Source organism: Gracilinanus agilis, chromosome 1 (genome assembly GCF_016433145.1).
Source record: "Gracilinanus agilis isolate LMUSP501 chromosome 1, AgileGrace, whole genome shotgun sequence".
Classification (NCBI taxonomy): domain Eukaryota; kingdom Metazoa; phylum Chordata; class Mammalia; order Didelphimorphia; family Didelphidae; genus Gracilinanus; species Gracilinanus agilis.
The window spans coordinates 374,443,469-374,464,596 of record NC_058130.1 but is presented as its reverse complement, the minus strand read 5'-3'; the positions used below and the strand labels follow the sequence as shown (position 1 = coordinate 374,464,596).

The window sequence follows — 21,128 nt, the reverse complement described above, 5'->3', positions numbered from 1 at the left end:
TTCTAACCTAGAATAAATCTAACAGAAAACAAAATTTTTCTTGTTTTGCTTTTGCCTCATTCATTCATTTGAATACTTGCCCCATGTGAGGCATTGTGTTATCCACTGTGGGGGGCGCAAAAATGAAAAGATTCCATCCCTATTCCCAAAGAGTTTTAGAACCTACTAGAAGAGATAAGTAGAGAAATAATTAGAATATAAGGCAGTCTGTAGCATGTGCCATGAAAGGTACAAAGTGTCATAGGAGATCAGAGGACAAAGTGCTCACTTCCTCTGTTCTTCTACAAGGTGACGAGTTACTGAAAGTTAGCTTTGAGCTTGGCAACAAGTAAGAGGCTTGTCAGGAAAGTTTAGTAGAATCTGAGCCACATTAATTAAATTAAAATGATGAATTAAAACAACCAATTGTAAGGGCCACCCTGGATGCCTCTGAAGCCTTCTGCTAACAATGAGAAGCACAGTCATTTTGGTTTATTAAACATTTTAAAAAGTAAATAAATAAAAATACATGAATGTACACAAAGGCAACACACCAACTCTGTAAAATCAATATAACATAAAGGGAATTTGGCAATTGTTGCTGGTTATACAAGTCTTTACTGTTTTAGAGTTAGAAGAGAAAGTCAGAAAATATTGGGTTTTTTTAAATCCTTACCTTCCACCTTCAAATCAATACTGTGTGACTGCTCCCACATGGAGAGCGAGAGGGCGGCCAGGGTAGAAGTGGCATCATCGTGACTATGAAGCTGTCCAATATTCTGCTCCTGGGCATACCAGGGGTTGGAAAGACCACACTCGGTAAAAGAATTTGCATCAAGAACAGGACTGACATACATTAATGTGGGTGATTTAGCACAAGAAAGACAGTTATATGATGGCTTTGATGAAGAATACAAATGTCCCTTTTGGATGAAGACAGAGTAGTTGATGAGTTAGAAAATAAAATAAAAGAAAGTGGAGTTATCATTGATTGACACAACTGTGACTTCTTCCCAGAATGATAGTTTCATATAGTTTTCGTGCTTCAAACAGATAATTCTGTATTATATGCAAGTCTTGAAAAGAGGGGATACAGGGTAAAGAAATTACAGGACAATGTTCAGTGTGAAATTTTCCAAATTCTTTATGAAGAAGCCATGGCCTCCTACAAGCCTGAAATAGTACACTGGCTGCCCAGCAATGTGCCAGAAGAAGTAGAGAGTAATTTAGATCAGATAATGAAATGGATTGAGGAGTGGATAAAAGATAATAATTGAACCTTGAGGAGAAATGGATTCTCCTGGCATGGATTCTCAAGATTTTCCACATAATGGTTAAAGATTCTCTTCATGATCTCTCCCTCCCCATGCAATAGAAATTAAGACAACATACACCAGATTTTACTATCCAAGATTGTATTGTAGAAGAAGTAGACAAAATATAAGGTTGAGTTATGGCTGAATTAATTTTTTTCCCCATGAGAAAACTAATAATCCTGAAAAAAAATGAATATGGTATTAAGGGGGCAGAAAGGGTAAGAATCAAGACTGTGTTGTTTCCAATGCAAAAGAGCAGTAAGGGCTAGGCAATAGAGGTTAAGTGACTTGTCCGGGGTCACACAACTAGGAAATGTCTGACATTAGATTTGAACCCAGGACCTCTTCTAATTTAGCTAATCCAACTCCCTCAATCAACAAAGATATTTTGGCTAAGAGACCTGATAAGCTGGAAATGGAACTCAGGTATTCTATACTGTGAACCATAGTGCTTTTTAAGTAACAAAGAATTTTTGGCATTACATCTAATTATTACAACAGTTTACATTTTCCTTATTGTTATAAGGAACAGAGAAATAAAGACAACCAAGAGAACATTATACACAGCTACAGAATTAATACTGGAAAATAAACTGTGAATGTTACCTCCAGAGAATGAACTAAAAGGTGAAAATATGCAAGACTTAATTTGTAAGAACATATAAGTCTCCCAGACAATACCTTTTGTGATGTAGGGAGAATAGGGAGGGGTTGGGACATTCGTGGGTAAAATCTATTAATAATTAAAAATTTTTTAAAAGAAGAGAATAGATATCAGGAGGAAATACGGATAAGAAGAAAGCTTTTAAAGTTTCATATGGGATTAATTATGTAGTTATGAAGAAAAGCAAGCAAAACATGTGAGATTTGTGATTTCATTTACGTACAGTCTTTTTCTTTGTATACAGAAATGTTTGTTTTATTTGGTTTTGTAAAATTTGCAATATAATTAATATAATTGCAAAATAATTTAGAGATACAGTGAAAGATTGGCAGCACAGCCAATCGATTGTTTCAGTTACCTTACTGATTAATACAAAGCACAGTACATTATAGGTAATCACAGTAATTAATATTCCTAATATGGCTAACTGAAATAACATTTGCTGGTAGATTCTATAAGTATCTATAAACGTAAGCAAAGTAAAGTTGAGAATGAACTATGACAAATCAATCAACAAACATTTCTTGAGCACCTACTGTATTCCAGGCACTGAACAAGGTGACTGTGGAATTCCCACCTCCTTCTCACTGTGGTGACACAACCTCTACTCTGGAGGATCAGTGCCATCACAGTGAAGTTCAGACTTCTGATATGTTTGGTGAATGCTCAAGAACATATACACGCTCTCCGGAGTATTAGAAAGAATAAATATGATAAAAGTTATGCAAAGAAATTCAAATGCTTCCCTTATTATTGAAAAATCATGCTATAAAAAACTACCAGAGATGCAGAGAAACTATCTATCCAACTATTTCCCCCCTTTAAAAAAAAAAGGGATATGATTCAAAGTGGAACAAAATCATAGAGCTAGAAGGGATCTTCCATATCACCAAAGATCACTGTCTTGTTTCACAGGATCCTAGACTTAAAGTTGCAAAAGACCTCAGGGGACACACAGTCCAACTCTCTTATTTAGAAAAGAAGGAAAATGAGCCTCAGAGTTTAAATGACTCCACCAGGGTCCCACAGCTCGTTGAGGGTAAAAAAATTATGGGGCTTAGCTTCAACTATACCACAGTGTAGATCAGGGGTCGGCAATATATGGCTCTGGAGCCATATCTGGCTCTTTTGAGGGCTAGATATGACTCTTTCTGCAGGAGCCATAAAGTCAATTTTTTTTCAGGTGCTGTTACAGGAGCAGGCACTGTTACAGGAGTGAGCACTGTACCTCTCACAAAATTACATTTTAAAAAATGTGGTTTATGGCTCCCACAGCCAAAAAAGGTTGCCCACCCCTGGTGTAGATAAAGGACCAGCTAGGTGGTGCAATGGGTTGAGTGCCAGCCTTGGAGATGGGAAAACATCTTAATGAGTTAAAATCTGGCCCCAAATACTTAAAGGTCATGTGGCTCTGGATAAATCCCAGGTTCAAAACTAGCCCCAGACACTTCCTAGCTATGTGATCTTGGGCAAGTCACTTAACCCTACTTGCCTAGCCATTGCCCTTCTGTCTAAAGAATTGTTACTAAAACAGAAAGTAAGGGTTTACGGGGGGGAGAAAACGGTCCAGTATCTGCCAAGAAAACTTAAATGGGGTCAGGAAGAGTTGGACACGACTAAGCAATAGATAAAGAACACTTTGAAAAATTGAACATTTCAAGAATGAAAGAAATCTTTCATTTCATTTTCATGGTCTTGTACAACTTAAAACGTTGTAGGTATTCAAAATAATATGAAACATGATTAACAAAATAAATCATTGAAACTTGCCATTATAATGGAAAAGAAGGCGCCCCATCAATCAAGCCATCAACAATACATGCAGAACAAAGTCACTGTTGTCTGCGGAGCCCTGTAATTAATGCCCTGGAGGCGACACATAAGAATCAGGAGAAAGTGCTGGAGGAAAATAGGGTTGAAGAAAGTCAAGGCTGAGTAGGCTGAGGAGGGCTGGGAAAAGACCCCGGATTTGTACTTTAGGCCAGGATTAGAGCTAGATGGGACCTTAGAGCTCCCGCTCGCCCCTTTTACAGATGAAGACCGAGAGTTCCAGAGAAACGAAGGGACTTCTCGGAGGTCACACAGTAGCCTAATAATGGCATCGTGTTGTCACTGCACTCTGGCTTTTGCTTCTTAATGACCCGAGTGCCGATGGCTGAGTGACCACCTCTGAGCAGGAGTCTGGAGTAGATAACAGCGAGCTCTAAGTCTCTGGTTCCTAAAATAGAAAAAAGGCTGCGGAGTAAAAGAAAGAAGAAATAGCCAGAGGAGAGGTAGAGAGCGGAGGAAGGAGGAACCAAATGATGCCGGAACCTGTTATCAGACGGCTGTGGGGTTCCAGAGCGCAAAGACTACCGGGACGGGAGCCTGAGGGAGTTTGGGGTGGGTTTTGCTTAAGGAAAGGAGGAAGTTGGAGGTGTGACTGTCCCTACCACAGATTAAATAAATCATCTTGGTTGATGTGAGTGGGGAATTGGGGTGGAAACCGCGAGCCAGCCTAGAAAGGGGCCTTTAAATGGACTGAGGACGTTTAAAGAGAAGACACCGGGGTACCCCACCTTCAAGGGTCAGCAGCACCCGATTTGCCGATTCTGCTTCGGCCAAGTTGGGGGTGGGGGAGGGGCGACGGAACTGCGAGCTGTGCTGACGAGGTGAGAGGACTTCGAGATAGGCACCACGTGCTCAGTTTTCCCGGTGTGTAGTGCTCCGCCCCAGCACTAATCCCTTTATAAATAATAATGACTCATATTTACCCATGCTTTAGGATTTATTGAGTGATTTGTCCGTATTCTCATCTGCAACAGCCCTAAAAGAATATTAATAAACAACATTTAGTGCCCACTATGTGTCAGGTACTCTGCTAGACACTTTTCAATTATGATGTCATTTGATCTTCACAAAAGTTATAATAATAATAATAACCAATGTTTATGTAGTGCCTTCTATGTGCCGGCACTTTTCAATTATTATCTCATTTGATCTTCACAAAAGCCACAATAATAATAACCAGCATTTACATAGTGGCCACTATGTTCTAGGCATTTTTCAATTATTTTCTCATTTGATCTTAACAAAAGCCATAATCATAATAATATTAATAACTACATTTACATAGTACCCAGCATGTGCTAATCACTGTTGTTTGATTATTATTTTTTGATCTTCACAAAAACCAAAACAATATGGGGGAAAAAAGAATTAATTTGTTCTTCTCAAAGTAAACATCTATCCTATACCCCTTATTAGGAATGAAAGTCTGTTTAGGGTTACAATATAAGACCTCAAGTACATTTCATTATTAACACAGGTCAGGGTGAGTTGGGAGACCTCTTATCTCAAGGAAGAAAACCATTAAGCAATACTACCTCCTTTTCTCCTCAGACCTTTAAGAGCTAGAGTTACTCCTGAAGACATGGCTATCTCTCCATAACCTTACTCCTCCCTGGTGGAAGCTATGTAGCTTGTTATTTTCTGATTGGGTAGACTTTCAGTCTAGATCAGTGGTTCCCAAACTTTTTTGGCCTACCTCCCCCTTTCCAGAAAAAATATTACTTATTACCCCCTGTCACATACTATTACCGCCCCCTTACAGTTATTCACTGCCCCCAAATGCACCTCTGGCCATCATCGCCCTCCCTGGATTGCTGCAGCACCCACTAGGGGGCTGTGGCACCCACTTTGGGAATCACTGTTCTAGATTGTAAATTCAGACCCTGGGCAATAGGTATCATACGTTGGCATTGCCATTAGGACAATCGCCCTTTCCTCATAAGAGAGAATAAAGACTGCTTCTTATACTCTCTACTCTCTGACTCAAGGTTTGTAATTGTAATTTGGGTGGGGTGGTCATTTTATTTTATCCCACTCAACAATAATAATAATAATGTTATTTATATAGTGCCTACTATGTGCCAAGCACTATGGTAGCCACTTTTCAGTTATCTGATCCTCACAAAAGCCATAATAATAATGATGATGATGATAACTAACATTTATATAGTACCTAGCTTATACCAGGCCCTATGCTAAGCACTTTTCCATTATTATCCAATTTGGTCTTCATAAAAACCATAATAATAACTATCATTTATATTGTGCTCACTGTGTGCCAGGCACTGGGTTAAACACTTCATGATTATTCTCCCATTTGATCCTTTCAGCAGCCCTGAGAGTTAGGTGCTGTTATTCCCCACCCCGCATTTTAAATAATAATAATAATAAAAATAAAAATAGCTAAGATCAACCTTTCAGCCTTTTTTCCCCTCTGACTCTACATTTTCTTTCCATTTTTTAATCTCCTAGGAAGGTTAAGTAATATAACAGAAAAAACACTTACTTTACTATGTGCTAGCTAACATCTTTTAAGCACTTGCTATGTGCTAGGTACTATACTAAGCATTTTATAGCTATTATCTCATTTGATCCTCACAGCAACTCTGCAAAATATACTTTTATTATCCCCATTTTATAGATGAGGAAATCAGACAAATAGAAGTTAAACAATTTGTCTATGGTCACATGGTTAGTTTATATCTGAGGCTGGATTTGAACTCAGATCTTCCTGATTACAGGCCCTACAGCTCCCCTTAGCTGCCCCTAATACTGTTACTGTCCCAGTTTTGCTAGTGAAGATACAGAGGCTAAAGTTATTTACCCAGGGTAAGTAAGGGTCTGAAGCTAGATTCAAATTCAGATTGATTCCAAATCCAGTTGGTCAATAAACATTTAAGTGCCTACCATGTGCCAGGCACTGTACTAAGCACTCTGCCCTCAAAGAGCTCACAAAATATGGACAAATCTTACCTCACCACCTCTTCTTCCTCTCTTCCTCCTCAAGGGTCTTCTGGGACTCTCCAAGGTAACAGGCAATCTGATCAACTAATATATACTAATACTAGTAGAAGAGTGGAATTTCTTTCTTATAGTTTTTACTCTTTTACACTTAATATTATTGGTTTTTCTAGCAATATGAATCAAACTGATGAAACAAATGTGAGAAAAATAAGCATGGTGAATCTCGACAAACTTATAAATGACTTCTCGCAAATAGAAAAGGTACGTGGAAGAGCTAAATAGTTGTGTTTAGATTAAAGGATAAATAGGAAACTGAAATTAATGGAGAAGGGAATGTGAAAAGGAAAGAGGGAAATGGCTGTGATAAAAATAGAGAAAAAAAATTGGTACCAAGCCTAAAATATACTTGAAAACAAGGATTGATCAGGTAAGAAATGTATTAATATCTTTTAAATCTAGCCTCAGACACTCCCTAGCTATGTGACCCTGGGTAAAGTCACTTAATTACATTTGCCTTGCCCCTGTCCTTCTAATCTTAGAGTTGTTACTGGGACAGAAGGTAAGGGGTTTTTAAAAATACATTAAGATCAACCTTTCAGCCTTTTTTCCCCTCTGACTCTACATTTTCTTTCCATTTTTTAATCTCCTAGGAAGGTTAAGTAATATAACAGAAAAAACACCAATAAGAATAGAAGTATGGGAGCAGCTAGGTGGTTCATTGAATTGAGAGCCTAGCCTGGAGACAGGAGATCCTGGGTTCAAATTTGGCCTCAATTGACCCTGCACAAATTACTTAATCCCAATTGCCTAGCCCTTACCATTCTTCTGCCTTGGAACCAATACACAGTATTGATACTAAGATGGAAGGTAAGGAGGAGGAGGAGGAGAAAAAGGAGGAAGAGAAAGAAGGAAGAATGGATAATAGCCCAAGTTCTGACACTCATTAGCTATGTAACCTAGGAAAAGTCTTTTAATTTCTCCAAGCCTCATTATCCCCATCTAATGGTGAAGAACCAAGTTAGACCAGGTAACCTTCAGTTAAAAAGATCCTTCCAGGTCCATAACTCTGGTCCTTTTCATTTCAGCCACTTTCCTTTCCTTCTCATATTCTCTTTTTCCCCCCACAATTGTTATACTTCCTTCTCATTCCCTTCTTTCATTATTGTATTTCAGGCTGCCCATTTCTATATAGGTTTTTCTAGAAACTTGTATTTTGAATGTGCCAAAGATATAAGCATGTATTATCTTAAGTGCTACAGATAAAAGGGGGAATGACATGATTTTGGTAAAAATGGGTTGTATAAATACTGATGGTCCAGTAAACTTTAGAGCATATACAATAAGCTTTATATAGCCCTTTCATTATTTAGTATTTAATGTTAAGTCCTAATTTCTGAAAACCCAAGAAGTATCTTGCTTAAGGTAAAAGAATTGAAATATAGTTTTGACTTGTTATTAAGCTAAATACATTATATTTTCCACAGAGAATATCAGAAATCAGTTCAAAGAACAACAAATTAGATATTCAGTTGGAAAAGACTAACTCTTTGCTAACCTTCATGCAAACCCAAGAGAACTCCTTTAAAGACGGTAAGAAATTAATTGTTTCCATAAGCAAATTATTTCTGATAAACACACTTATTAAATTTGCTGATGAGCAAATAGAGTATAACAAATAGGAAGACCCTTGGAGAATCAAAGATGAATGGAGAATGAATATGACCAGTTGCAGAGGCCAAGTGTGAGATAATTCATTTAGGAAAGAAAAACAGTGTACTATATACATGACTCAGATCTTACTTGGTAATGAGAGAAGATCAGGGACTTGTGTTGAACCACAAACTTAATATGAGCTGGAAGTATGGCAATGCAAGATTTATATTAGCAAGGTATAACACATAGAATATATGAAATGGACTTCCCTTTGAAATCACTCATGTCAAGTTGATGCGGACATAATTTGGGATGTAGATGCTAAACAACCAGCCCAGTGCAACTATCAATAATATGGAAATAGGTCTTGATCAATGATATGTTAAAACCAGTGGAAATGTGTGTCGACTGGGAGGGGCGAGGTTTAAGGGGGATAGAGGAGAGAGTAAGAACATGAATCATGTAACCATGGAAAATTTTTCTAAAAAAAATGAAATGAAATCACTCATGTCTAAGCTTTTTGATAAGGAGTGAATGTAAAACAACAGAATTGACTTTTTGCAGACATACTGGTATTTTACATCCATATCAGAGTGGTCCTTTATAGAGTATACATTTTGGGAAGTTATGCATTACTCTAATGAAGCTACCATTGCTCGAAATATTTTTGTAACTTCATTTTTAGAATTATCTTTAGAGCCCATAACACATTCTTTTGAGTATCCTAATTGGTAATCATTATTCATACTTTAAGAAGTATGTGATTTTTTGTAAACAGCCTGAAGTTATACATAATTAGTTTGATAAAGAAATCAGGTGATCAAGCTATTTGAGGCAAAAAATGAGATTTGAGAAACCTATTTTGACCAAAACCATGTTCTTCCTTTTATCTATAGCACTCTCCATTTTAAAAAAGTTTTTCCCTTGAAATAAATGGAGTCAAGCAAAAAGAATCTCTTCATTGGCTTTGTCTCCAAATGTCTGTTTCTTTCACTGCATCACATCTCTGCCAAGAGGTGGGAAATCTGCTTCATCACCAGTCTTCCAGAGTTGTTGATTGTTCAATCAAGTATTCATTAAATGTTAACTATGTGCTTGAAGTACAAGGTCAAGAAATAACATTATCTCTATTCGCAAGGAGCTTACATTCTAATGGGGAAGGCAAGAAGTGTGTATGTGTGTATGTATCTATATGTTTGTGTGTGTGGATAAATGCACATCTATGTATATCTACAAAATACATAACAATAGGGGGGGCAGCTGGGTAGCTCAGTGGAGTGAGAGTCAGGCCTAGAGACAGGAGGTCCTAGGTTCAAACCCGGCCTCAGCCACTTCCCAGCTGTGTGACCCTGGGCAAGTCACTTGACCCCCATTGCCCACCCTTACCAATCTTCCACCTATGAGACAATACACCGAAGTACAAGGGTTTAAAAAAAAATTTAAAAAAAATACATAACAATAGGGCAAATAAATACAAAATATATAAAATAGTTTGGGTGGGAAGATACTATCATGTGGGAAGGATCAAGAAAGGCTTCTTGTAAATGATAGTGTTTGAGCCGCATTTTAAAAGAAGAGAGGGATTTGATAAGGAAAAAGTGTGTACTAGGCTTGGGGGATGACCAGGACAATACCATGGAGATGAGGGAGGTATCATGGGCAGGGAATAAAAAGAATGCTAGTTTGAATGTATCATACAGTGTGGGAGGATAATTAATGCCTAATGGAAAGATAGGTTAGGACCATGTTTCATGGGGATTTAAAAGCTAAACAGAGGAGTTTAAATTATATCCCAGAGGCAACCAGAAGCCACTGGAGTTATTTGGTTTGGAGAGTCACATGGTCATTTTCGGTCATTTTAATGAAAATTACTTTAACAGTATGTAAGATGGACTGGAATGGAAAGAGAAGAAATAGATGGCTCAATTAGTGGTAGTTGTATTGATCGTATAAAGTTCTTAAATCTTTATCAATTGTTTCCTTTTACAATGTAGTTATCATATATAACTTGTTCTAGTTTTGCTCATTATACTCTACATCATTTCATGCCAGTATTCTCAAATTACTCTGAATCTGCCCCTTTCATTATTTTTTTATGGCATTATAACACTCCATTTTTAGCTAGGTATTATAGTGAACAGAGCACTGGGTTTAGAGCTAGTAAGACCTCAGTTCAAATCCAGTCTCAGACATTTACTATGTGACCCTTACAGAAGTCATTTAACTTCTGTCTCAGTTTAATCAACTGTAAAAATGAGGATCAAAATAGTGCCTACCACCCAGGGTTAAATGAGGATCACATGAGTTATTTGTAAAGTGCTTAACATAGTATCTGACATGTAGTAGGAATTTAATAAATGTTTCTTCCCTTCTCTTTCCCTATTTCCTTATACCATTTGTTCATCAAAAGACCAATTTTTTAATTGACCAAAAAAAACTGTGCCATAAATATTCTTATGCCTCTGGGTCCTTTTCCATTTTATCTTTTTGAGACATATATTATTTAGTAGTGGTTTTGCTCAGTTAAAGGTATATTCAATTTGATGATTTTGGGGATTAGCTTGCAATTAATTCCTTTACAGAATGCTTGGACCAATTTACAATTTAACTAATTGTGTTAGTGTGCCTGTCCTCTTATATCCAACAATTGTCATTTCCCTTTTTGTGTTAGCTTTGCTAAAGTACTAAGAATGAGGTAGAATCACATAGTTGTTTTAATTTTCATTTCTCTTATCCTTAGTGAATTGAAACTTAAATACTTTTAGATAGCTCACATTTCTTCTTTTAAGACCTACCTATTCATGTTATTTCATCTTTTGGAGAATGACTCTTGTTCTTATATTCTTTTTTTTTTTTTTAAACCCTTACGTTCCGTCTTGGAGTCAATACTGTGTATTGGCTCCAAGGCAGAAGAGTGGTAAGGGTAGGCAATGGGAGTCAAGTGATTTGCCCAGGGTCTTGCCCACATGGATGGGAAGTAGCTGAGGCCAGATTTGAACCCAGGACCTCCCATCTCTAGGCCTGGCTCTCCATCCACTGAGCTACCCAGCTGCCCCCTTGTTCTTATATTCTTGACTCAATTTTCCTATGTGTCTTTCATAGTAGGCTTTTGTCAGAGAAATTTACTGCAAAAATTTTTTCCTCTGTTACCTGGTTCTTGTCTAACTCTAATATCTAATTATTTTATTTATGCAAACCCCTATAAATTGTATGTAATCAAAATTTAACATTTTATCTTTGGTCTTTTTTAGTCAAGAATTTTTCCCTCATTCATATACCTGAGAAATATACCTCCCCAGCTTCTCCTCTATGTCATATACAAGTTACATGTATCTGACATGAATCTTTATATCTAGTCATGTATCCATTTGAAGTTTGTTGTAGAATATGAAGTGAGACTCTGATCTAACCCAGATTTTTGCCAGACTGCTTTCCATTTTTCCTAGACATTTTTGTCAAGTAATGAGATAGAGTCCTTGCCCCAAGAGGTACACCCCTTAGTTTTATTGAACAGTCTACTATTCTGATCAATTATTTTTTGATCTTGAGGACTTACTCTGTTTCACTGATCAATTTTTCAGTATGTGAACCAGTAAAAAAAAATCTTAATGATTACTACTTTGTAGTATTGTTTGAGATCTTCCTGGACCCCTTCCTTCCCGAAAGTTCTTGACATTTTGTCCAGATGAATTTTGTTTCTTTTTCTCCCTAGTTTCATAAAGTAAATCTTTGGTACTGTAAGAGCACTGAATAAGTCAATGAGTTTAAGTGGTACTGTCATTTTATTATATTGGCACATCCTTTCCATAGGCAATTAACATCCCTTTAATTATTTAAGTATACCTTTACTTTTGTAAAGACTTTTGTACTTTTAGTAATGTATTCCTGTGTGTATTTTGGTAATTGAATTTCCCGATTTTTATATGTCCTACAGTTATTTTGAAAAGAATTATTTTTCTTAATGTCATTCTCCTGGGTTTTCTTGGCAATATACAAAAAGACTAAAGATTGTTGTGTGTGTGTGTTTTTAATATACAGATGTTTGCTGGAATCTCAGATCTATTTATCCAGCCTTAACCTCAGTCCTGACCTCCAGGTTCTCATATCTAAATGCCTACTGAATCCCAAACTCATTAACAAAAACAGTAATAACAGATAACATTTATATGATTCTTACTATGTACTAGGCACCCTGTTAATTGCTTTACAGTTGTTATCCCATTTGATCCTCCCAAGAGCACAGAAAGATAGGTACTATTATTATCCCCATTCTACAGATAAGGAAATTGAGGCAAATAGAAGTTAAGTACCTTGTCCACCCAACTAGTAAGTATCTGAGGCTGGATTTGAACTCAGGTCTTCCCAACTCTGGCTTACATTCTACCTCCTTTATTTCCTACCTGCCCTAAAATTAAACTTATCTTTTCCTCAAATGCTTCTCTCTTCTGAATTTCCTTATTATTGTGGATAGCATCATGTCCCTTCCTACTTTGATGTCAAGCTTGATTCCTCAATCACACTCATTCTCCATATCCAATTGACAAATCCTATCATTTCTATCTTTGTAATATCTCTCATGGTTGGCCCCTTCTTTCCTCTGACACTGCCACCACCATGGCTTTATCATCTCCCTCCTGGATTGTTGTGATGACCTGCTGGTCAGTCTTCTTGCTTCAATTCTTTCCTCAATGCAATCCACCCTCCACTGAGCTGTCAAAACAATCTTCCTAAAGTGCAAATAAGACCATGTCTCTCTGTTATTCAGTCAACTCAATAGGCTCCCTATGCCTCCAGAAACCAAGATAAAGATTCTCTGTTATTCTTTTAAAGCCTGTTATATCCTATCCCCTACCTAAAATCTAGTGACACTGACCTTCTTACTGGTTTCCACCAACAATACTCCCAATTTGGCCAATTTTGGTGGTTATCGTCCATCCCTGAAACTTACCCTTCTTAACTTAGCCTCTTGGTTTCCTTCAAGATTAAAATTAATATGCAAAATACTAAATATTTTATATAACTATATGTATATATAACATAATACATAATAAATGTATTTATATAACTATGTATATTTATATAACTATGTAGATGTAGTTATAAATATTTTATTAATAATAAACTAACAAAAGAGACTAAGAGGTACTAACCAGCTTGCTCCCAGGAACCAAAAAGAGAGAGGGAAGAGTTACAGCCAACTATAAAACAATAATGTGACCATGCAAACATGGAGGCACAGGAAAGATTAAAGGGAATTTTGGGAAAACTAAGGACTTATGGGGGTTAAAGTCCAAGGTTCAAAATCTCCATTTATACGTCTCACTTCCTACAAGAAGCCTTCCCCAGTTCTCCTTAATCATAATGCCTTCACTCTGGAAATATCTACAGGTTACTCTTTATATATCTTATTTGTACATAACTGTTTTCATATTATTTCTCCATTAGAGTTCTTTGAGAGCTGAGACTGTTTTTGTTTTGTTTTGTCTTTCTTTGTATCCACAGAGCTTAGTAAGAGTTCTTGGCACTTAGTAGGGGCTTAATAAATTTTTCTTGATGACTTAAGGTTCCTGACTTCAAAAAAGGATTAATTAATCAAGAGGACAGTTTCTTTTCTCTTATATTTTCATTGCTATAGCTGGGATTCTTAAAACTATATAAAATATTAATAGTGGCAATAGACACCTTTAATTTACTTTTGAGCTTATTGGAAAGGTCTCTAGCTTTTCTCCATAACAGATAACACTAGCTTTTGGTTTTAAATAGATATTATTTTGATATTAAAAGTTCTTTCATTCCTATGCTTTTTTAAAAACATGTTTACATAAAAGGATGTTTTGTTTTCTCAAAAGCCTTTTAGCTCTTGTTTAAATAATCATTTTCTTGTTTTTGTTATTAATATGATCTAGTATGTTTAGAGAATTCCTAATTTTGAATCAACCTTGAATTCCTAGTATGATTCTAGCTTGATCTTAGTGTAATTTCAATATGTTGTTGTACCTTCTTTGTTAATATCTTATTCAACGTTTTATATCAATATTCATTAGAGATATTGGTCTATAGTTTTATGTCTCTGCCTTATTTTAAGTATCAGGACCATATTTGTCTCATTAAAAAAGACTGATTTTTTGTATCTCCATGGTTTTCAGAGAGTTTAATGATTAGTTATTTCTCCTTGATATATTTTCAAAGTCAGTTTTATAGTAGATAATTTACATTTTCTTTAATTTCCCAGTTTTTTGTTGTCCTAATATTTCTTATTATTTCATGAAGACATCAAGTTCTTTATTCTTCATTCTATCTTTCAAGGAGTACATTACTTGAGTTTTTTCACCTTTTATTCTAAGGCATTTATTCTTTTTTTTTTTTTGCTTAAAATGCGCTTTCTTACTCTAGCTTTAGCTATACCAATTATTCTTCTTTTAATGTTTAAAATATATATTATATATAACAATAGTAATTTAATACATATTATTTGTTATAAATATGTATAAATTATAATAAATATGTTTATCCAAGAGAAACAAATTCTCATATTAGTTAAGTTCAAAAATCTATGCCTCATTCATTTTTTCCCCACTCCCTTCCATTCCTCCCTCATCCCCAAGGAAGCAGGTAATATGATATAGGTTGAACATATATTATCATATAACATATTTCCCTGTTTGTCATGTGAAACAAGACATATTGCTTACACTAGAGAAAAATTCATGGAGAAAATAAAATAAATAATTGTATGTTTCAATCTCCATTCAGACTTCATCTGTTCCTTTTATATCCTTCTTCATCATGATTCCCTTGTAGTTGTCCTGAATCCTTGCCCTTGTTGATAATAGTTAAATCATCTAAAGTTGATCATCATAGGGGGCAGCTGGGTGGCTCAATGGATTGAAAGCCAGGCCCAGAGATAGAAGGTCCTGGGCTCAAATATGGCCTCAGACACTTCCTTGCTGTGTGACCCTGAGCAAGTCACTTGACCCCCATTGCCTATCCCTTACCACTCTTCTGCCTTAGAACCAATACATAGAATTGATTCTAAGATGGAAGGTAAGGGTTTCAAAAAGAAAAAAAAGAAAATTGATCATCATACATTACTCTTGTTACTGTGCACAATAGTCTCCTGCTTCTGCTCACTTCATTTTGCATCACTTTCTATAAATCTTTCTAGTTTTTTTATGATCATCTTGTTTGTCATCTTTTATGGCACAATACTATTCCATTACAATCATATAGCATAAATTTGTTCAGACATTCCCCAATTGATGGACTTCCCTTCAGTTTCCAGTTATTTTCCACCACAAAAAGAGGTACTATAAATATTTTAAAATATACTTTTAAAAATATTTTAGAATAAAGATATTTATTTATTCTTATCCATTTTTCCACAAGAATTTTCCAATCAATTCTGTTTTCATTTTTTATCACTTGCTTCACTTCTTTTCATTGTTCTTTTATGGTTATTTTGGCCAAGCAATTTTTTTCTCTGCAATTGATTGCACATATGAAATTACCTTTTTCATTTGAGATTACCTTCTGCATTTCTCTAAATATACAGTAGGTCTTTCTTGTGTTTGATATTCTCTTCTGTTTACTCATATGTTCTTTAATTATTATGTCTGATGTTGTTTTCTGTTTACTCATATTTGTCTTGGCATGACTCCTTTTTTAGCCCTTTTAAGCTTCTTCAATTTCTTAAGTTTGGATGAGTTTTCCTTGTGCCATCCATCTCTTATATTCTCCTAGATTCCTACTATCTTTTAAAACAGTTCTTGACTAAATGGGGGAGCTTGACTTTGTCATCCTTTGATATTCATTTCCCTGGAGGTATGTAGGAAAGCATCTAACACCTCTAAGTTATGATCCTAACAGCAAATATGAGATAATGGAGTAGAAAGCTCTGATTGCCAGGAGAGGTGGGAAGAAGGTGAAAAAGGAAGGAGGGAGAAAGGGATACCTGCTCAGTTCAACCATGTCACTTTTAGCACTAGAGGCAGATAGTGTTTATTTAATGAATATACCTTTTATATCTTTTGTAAGCACAAAATGAAATATTTTGAATGGATAAATTCATTCCTATGATAGATTTATAGTTATTTTCCATTTTTTAAATTATTTGAATCCCAACAAAGCAAATTATACAATATTTTGATCCTTCCTATTAATGAAAAATTGTAACTATAATTACATAATTATAACATATGTATATCATATATATTATAATAAAAACTAACTAATTGATTTGGTAAAAGTTTGTTACATAGAAACATTACATATAACTAAATCTGTATTCTAAAATTTTATAAAACTACAGTTACTAATTTCAAACTTTAAATAATGTCTGAACATTATTAAAATGTTTTAATTAGCTCCACAACTTTCATCAGAAGATTGTTTCATACAATTACTCATTAAAAATCATGTGATTTTATTGAATACTTTCATATCAGTAGGTTTTATATGAAAAACATTTATATATTTGTATCAGTGTCAAATTTAGTTCATTCCATTAAAAGCAAATTTTTGTGAGGAGCTGGGACATAGAAATCCAATGATTGTGTCTTTATCACATTGCAGTTCAATGTTTACTTTAGAGAGAACCCAGCTGGTTGTTCAAATGGGCCTCACAGGGTCTTTATGCAACTATTCTTCCTTTTTAAAGGCAACACAATTTGAGAAGCCTCAGTTTTCATAAGTTCTTCAGTTGGCTTCTCTCATTTATACTAACTTTTAGATTCAGTTTCAGGAGATGATATTTACTGGCCTCTGTGCTAAATTCTAGGGTTATTCATTTTGTTTGGGTCTTCCTGCCTTCTATGCTTCTACATCATAGATCATTGTGACCTGGATGGTCTTCCCTAGAAGCTGAAGTGTCCATAAAATATACAACAAAAAAGAATGCCAACTGCATAAACGTGAAAATGAAGAATGTGTATGAATGGTTTAGAGCAGTGATGGTGAACCTTTTAGAGACCACTTGTAATGCCCCCAACCAAGTGCCAGGTGCATCCCACCCCCCACCCTTGCCCCACCCAGAGGAGGAAGGAAGTACTCCCATTGGGCTGCTGGAAGGAAGGCAGGTGAAATGAGGAATGTCCCTAGTGAGTGTAGAGAGGGGGAGGGGAGTGGCCCAAACGCTCCAGCTCTGCCACCTGTGAGCCGCTCACCTTACCCACTGTGCACTCCCATTGGGCTACTGGGCAGAGGGGCAGGGGATGTGAAAAAATGTTATCAGGCACAGTGAGAAGGGGGAAGGAAGAAGCTCTCTCACATCCCTCTGCCTTTCTAGTAACAAACTCTGAGGGGTAGGTGGCTGAGGGAAAGAGTGGCGCACATGCCCACTATAAGGGTGAAAAAGGGGTTTTATGGGTTCAATATATTAAAGATGATCACCAGAGGATTGAACTATTATTAATCCTCAATTAAGAATAATCTCAGATCAAAATTGACTTTTATGGAAGTTTATTTGCATGAGAGAAGAGAGAGAGGAAGAAAATAAGAATCTATCCCACTGATTAGTCCAGGTAGATCTTAACCCTCAGCTGAAAGTTAAAGGGCCTGAATGGAGCAAACTTCATTCATAGAGTCTATAAAAGGAAGTTTCTTAATAGAAGTTCAGGAAGATTCAGTCTTTAAACTCACCACGTGGAACAGTCTTGATCATGAACCAGCAAAGCTCCCTCAGGTTCCCTTCACCAAACCAGAAGCCGCCTCACTCACTCAACTCCCTCTTTTATAGTTGTCACATATGCGTCACTTCCAGTGCCTTCCCCTAGCCTGCGTGTCCAATCACAATAGACGCTTCTCATAGAAAGCGTAGGGGGCGGACCCTTGATTCTGATTTGTTACTCACTCTAGCATACATGGGTTAGGACCTCCCAGAATTGGAAGGTGCTCTCATCTTTGGTGATTAAATCTAAAGATAGGCAGTGTAAACTTAATCTAATTATCACACCACAGAGAGCATGCTACATGCCATCTTTGGCAGGCATTCCATAGGTACACCATCACTGTTTTAGTGGTGTTATAATTAAAGGAGGTCACTAGTATCTATTTGAGGTAGTAGAAATGATGTACAGAGAGGATAACATGGTACTTCTCCTTTATAACAGTTGCCCAGGCAGGATCCTTCAGGTCAAAGTGGTTTATCCCTTCAGGACCCACCTGGGGTTAATTGATATTATTAAATTGGGCTCTTCAGCTGGGATAATGTTGATATTCTGACTCCGTTGTCTCCCTTCCCAAAACAAGCTTTGAAACTGATTTAGGAAGGTACTTTAAACTTTATATATTAATAAGAAGAATAAGGATCGGGGTAATAGAAGACCCTATTTAATTTGTTACTAATGAAACTCCCATCTGCTGGCAAATGAAGAATCAATGTTAGCTTCCCTCTGGTTCAGCCTGGCCAGGACTAAACCAGAGTAGGTAAACTGCTGGGAAATCTTCAGCTTCTTCTTCTGTAGATCTTAGCCTTAACAGTTGAGATATATCTACCCTTTCCACCCTCTTCTTCGTCTCCTGCCCACTTCCCGGACCCCTCCTGGGCCCTGGGAAGCCTAGATAACCAGATGAAGAAACTCCTAATATCTAGGGGCAGTAGACACCAAGGTGGTGGTCAAGTACAGGTTGATAATGGTATATCAAGTACCGGAAGAGCTTGCAGAGAGATATTTGCACCCTCTCACTCCAAGACCAGGATCCACCGATCTCTAGCCTCAGGTCAGGTACAAGACCCAGAACTTCTCAGGGTTCTCAACTGCTCCTCCTGACTCTCGCATGCCTCTCCAGGAACATTCTATCCAACTGCCTTATCTGTCATTCATTGAATGAACTTCAAGCTCCCAGAGATTCAATATAACAGTGGTCATCACAGTGTCTTGGCACACAGTAGCTAGTTAACAAACACTTGTTTGGTTGAATCAAATTGAATTAGTCTTACCCTCACACTGAAAGGACTTGGAAGTAGAAAGGCCATATAATTCTTAGAACCCAGAACTGATGCAAGAACAATCTCAATTTTACATCCACACTTATAGGAATCTACTGCAGAGAAGAAGTCTCATCAGACACCAAGTTAGACATAGTTATTTTGGGATGTGGATACATTGGCCAAATCCATTCATTTACAAGTAATTTTTTCTTCTGACTGACACCTGGAAAAGAATTTTCTTGACAACTATCAATTGGGACTAAAGTCTCTACAGAGATGTTTCTCCTAGGTTAAGCATAACCCAAGTTTACAAAGAAGCAGTTCATTTATTTCCTCTGGTAGGACTGTTCTGTTTCATTGAATTCATGTATAGCACAAAAGAGAAGAAACCTTTACATCATACTTGAAAATTTTTCATTAAAGTTTTTTTTCAATCTTTTTTCAAAAGATTTTTTGGTAGATTTTATTTTTATTTTGAAATCATATACCTTATTCTCTTTTATGTATTATGAAAGTATTATAATATATAGAAATATATATAAAGTATATAAAATAAAATATAAAAACTGGGGGGGCATTACTATGGTCAGCCCCTCCCAATTAATCAAGAAAGAGAAAGGAGAAAAATACCCTTGTAATAAATAAATATACTCAAGCAAAACAAATCTACAAATAGTCATGTCAAAAAGCCCAAAAATGTGCCTCTGCATTTTGCATCTATCAGGAGCTGAGTAGCATGGATAAGTCTTCTGGCAATATACTTCATCATTACTTTGATCAGAATTCTAAGGTTTTCAGAGTTGATCTTTAAAATGTTATTATCCTTTTATAAATTGTTATCCTGGTTTTGCTCATTTCAACTTACATGAATTCATTACTACCTAGGATTCTGTAAAATCTCTTGTCATTTATTTGTTTTACTTGTTACTGTTCCTTTCCCAGCATGGACCTCCCTCTTAACCTCCACTCCCTATCCCTGTTTCAATACCAAACTCTGTGTGTGTGTGTGTGTGTGTGTGTGGCAAATGATCATATGAGAGAGCATACAACTAGAAACCATCAATACATATTTATTAAATGTCTACCATTTTAGTTATTGTATTACTTATAAGAGCTGGAGGTAAAATGTCATTTATTATGGTGTAATATATGTACATATATATGTTTCTACATTTTATGAATATTACATTCATAAAACATGGTTTGTTCAGCCATTCTCCAATTGTCTAAGAGACTGTCCTTAGATTCAAGTTATTTTCTTTCCTTTCCACTCCTTTAATTGCCTCTTCAGGAGCAGATGCCATCTTCTCTCTCTCTCTTTCTCTCTCTGTCTCTCTCTTTCTCTCTCTCTCTCTCTCTGTCGCTCCCTCTTCTCTCTGTCTCTTCTCTCTCTGTATCTCTGTCTCTCTGTTTCTCTGTTTCTCTCTCTGTCTCTCTGTCTCTCTGTCTCTGACTCTCTCTGTCTCTGTCTCTCTTCTCTCTCTGACTCTCTGTCTCTTCTCTCTCTGTCTCTGTCTTTGTCTGTCTGTCTGTCTGTCTGTCTGTCTCTCTCTCTCTCTCTCTCTCTCACCATTTCCCTACCTTCAACCTTCCTAATTGTAAATAAACTTCCATAAAAGCCGTCCTGACTTGGGTCTATTTTAAATTTGGAACTGAGCTAATCAGATTCCTGGCGACCATACCTTAAATTTCTAGTTTCCCCTCTTACACTATTAGATATCATGCTGGTCCCTGTCCAGTGCGGTTCCCTGGGAACAGTACAGGAGGATTTCCAACATCAACAACACCTTGAAGT

At 36.4% G+C, this 21,128-nt stretch overlaps 1 protein-coding gene and 1 pseudogene across 1 annotated transcript in view; both read left to right on the top strand.

Annotated features, from left to right (window-relative positions):
• Positions 1-740: 740 nt before the first annotated feature.
• On the top strand, positions 741-1,256 carry LOC123231494 (annotated as a pseudogene).
• A 5,671-nt stretch (positions 1,257-6,927) lies between these two features.
• CCDC152 (coiled-coil domain containing 152) overlaps positions 6,928-21,128 on the top strand; it is a 68,508-nt gene continuing 54,307 nt past the window's right edge. Inside the window, exons 1-2 of the mRNA XM_044664119.1 lie at positions 6,928-7,014; positions 8,238-8,343. Of these exons, the coding sequence (XP_044520054.1) occupies positions 6,928-7,014; positions 8,238-8,343 (193 nt within the window). The remainder of the gene's footprint in view (positions 7,015-8,237; positions 8,344-21,128) is intronic.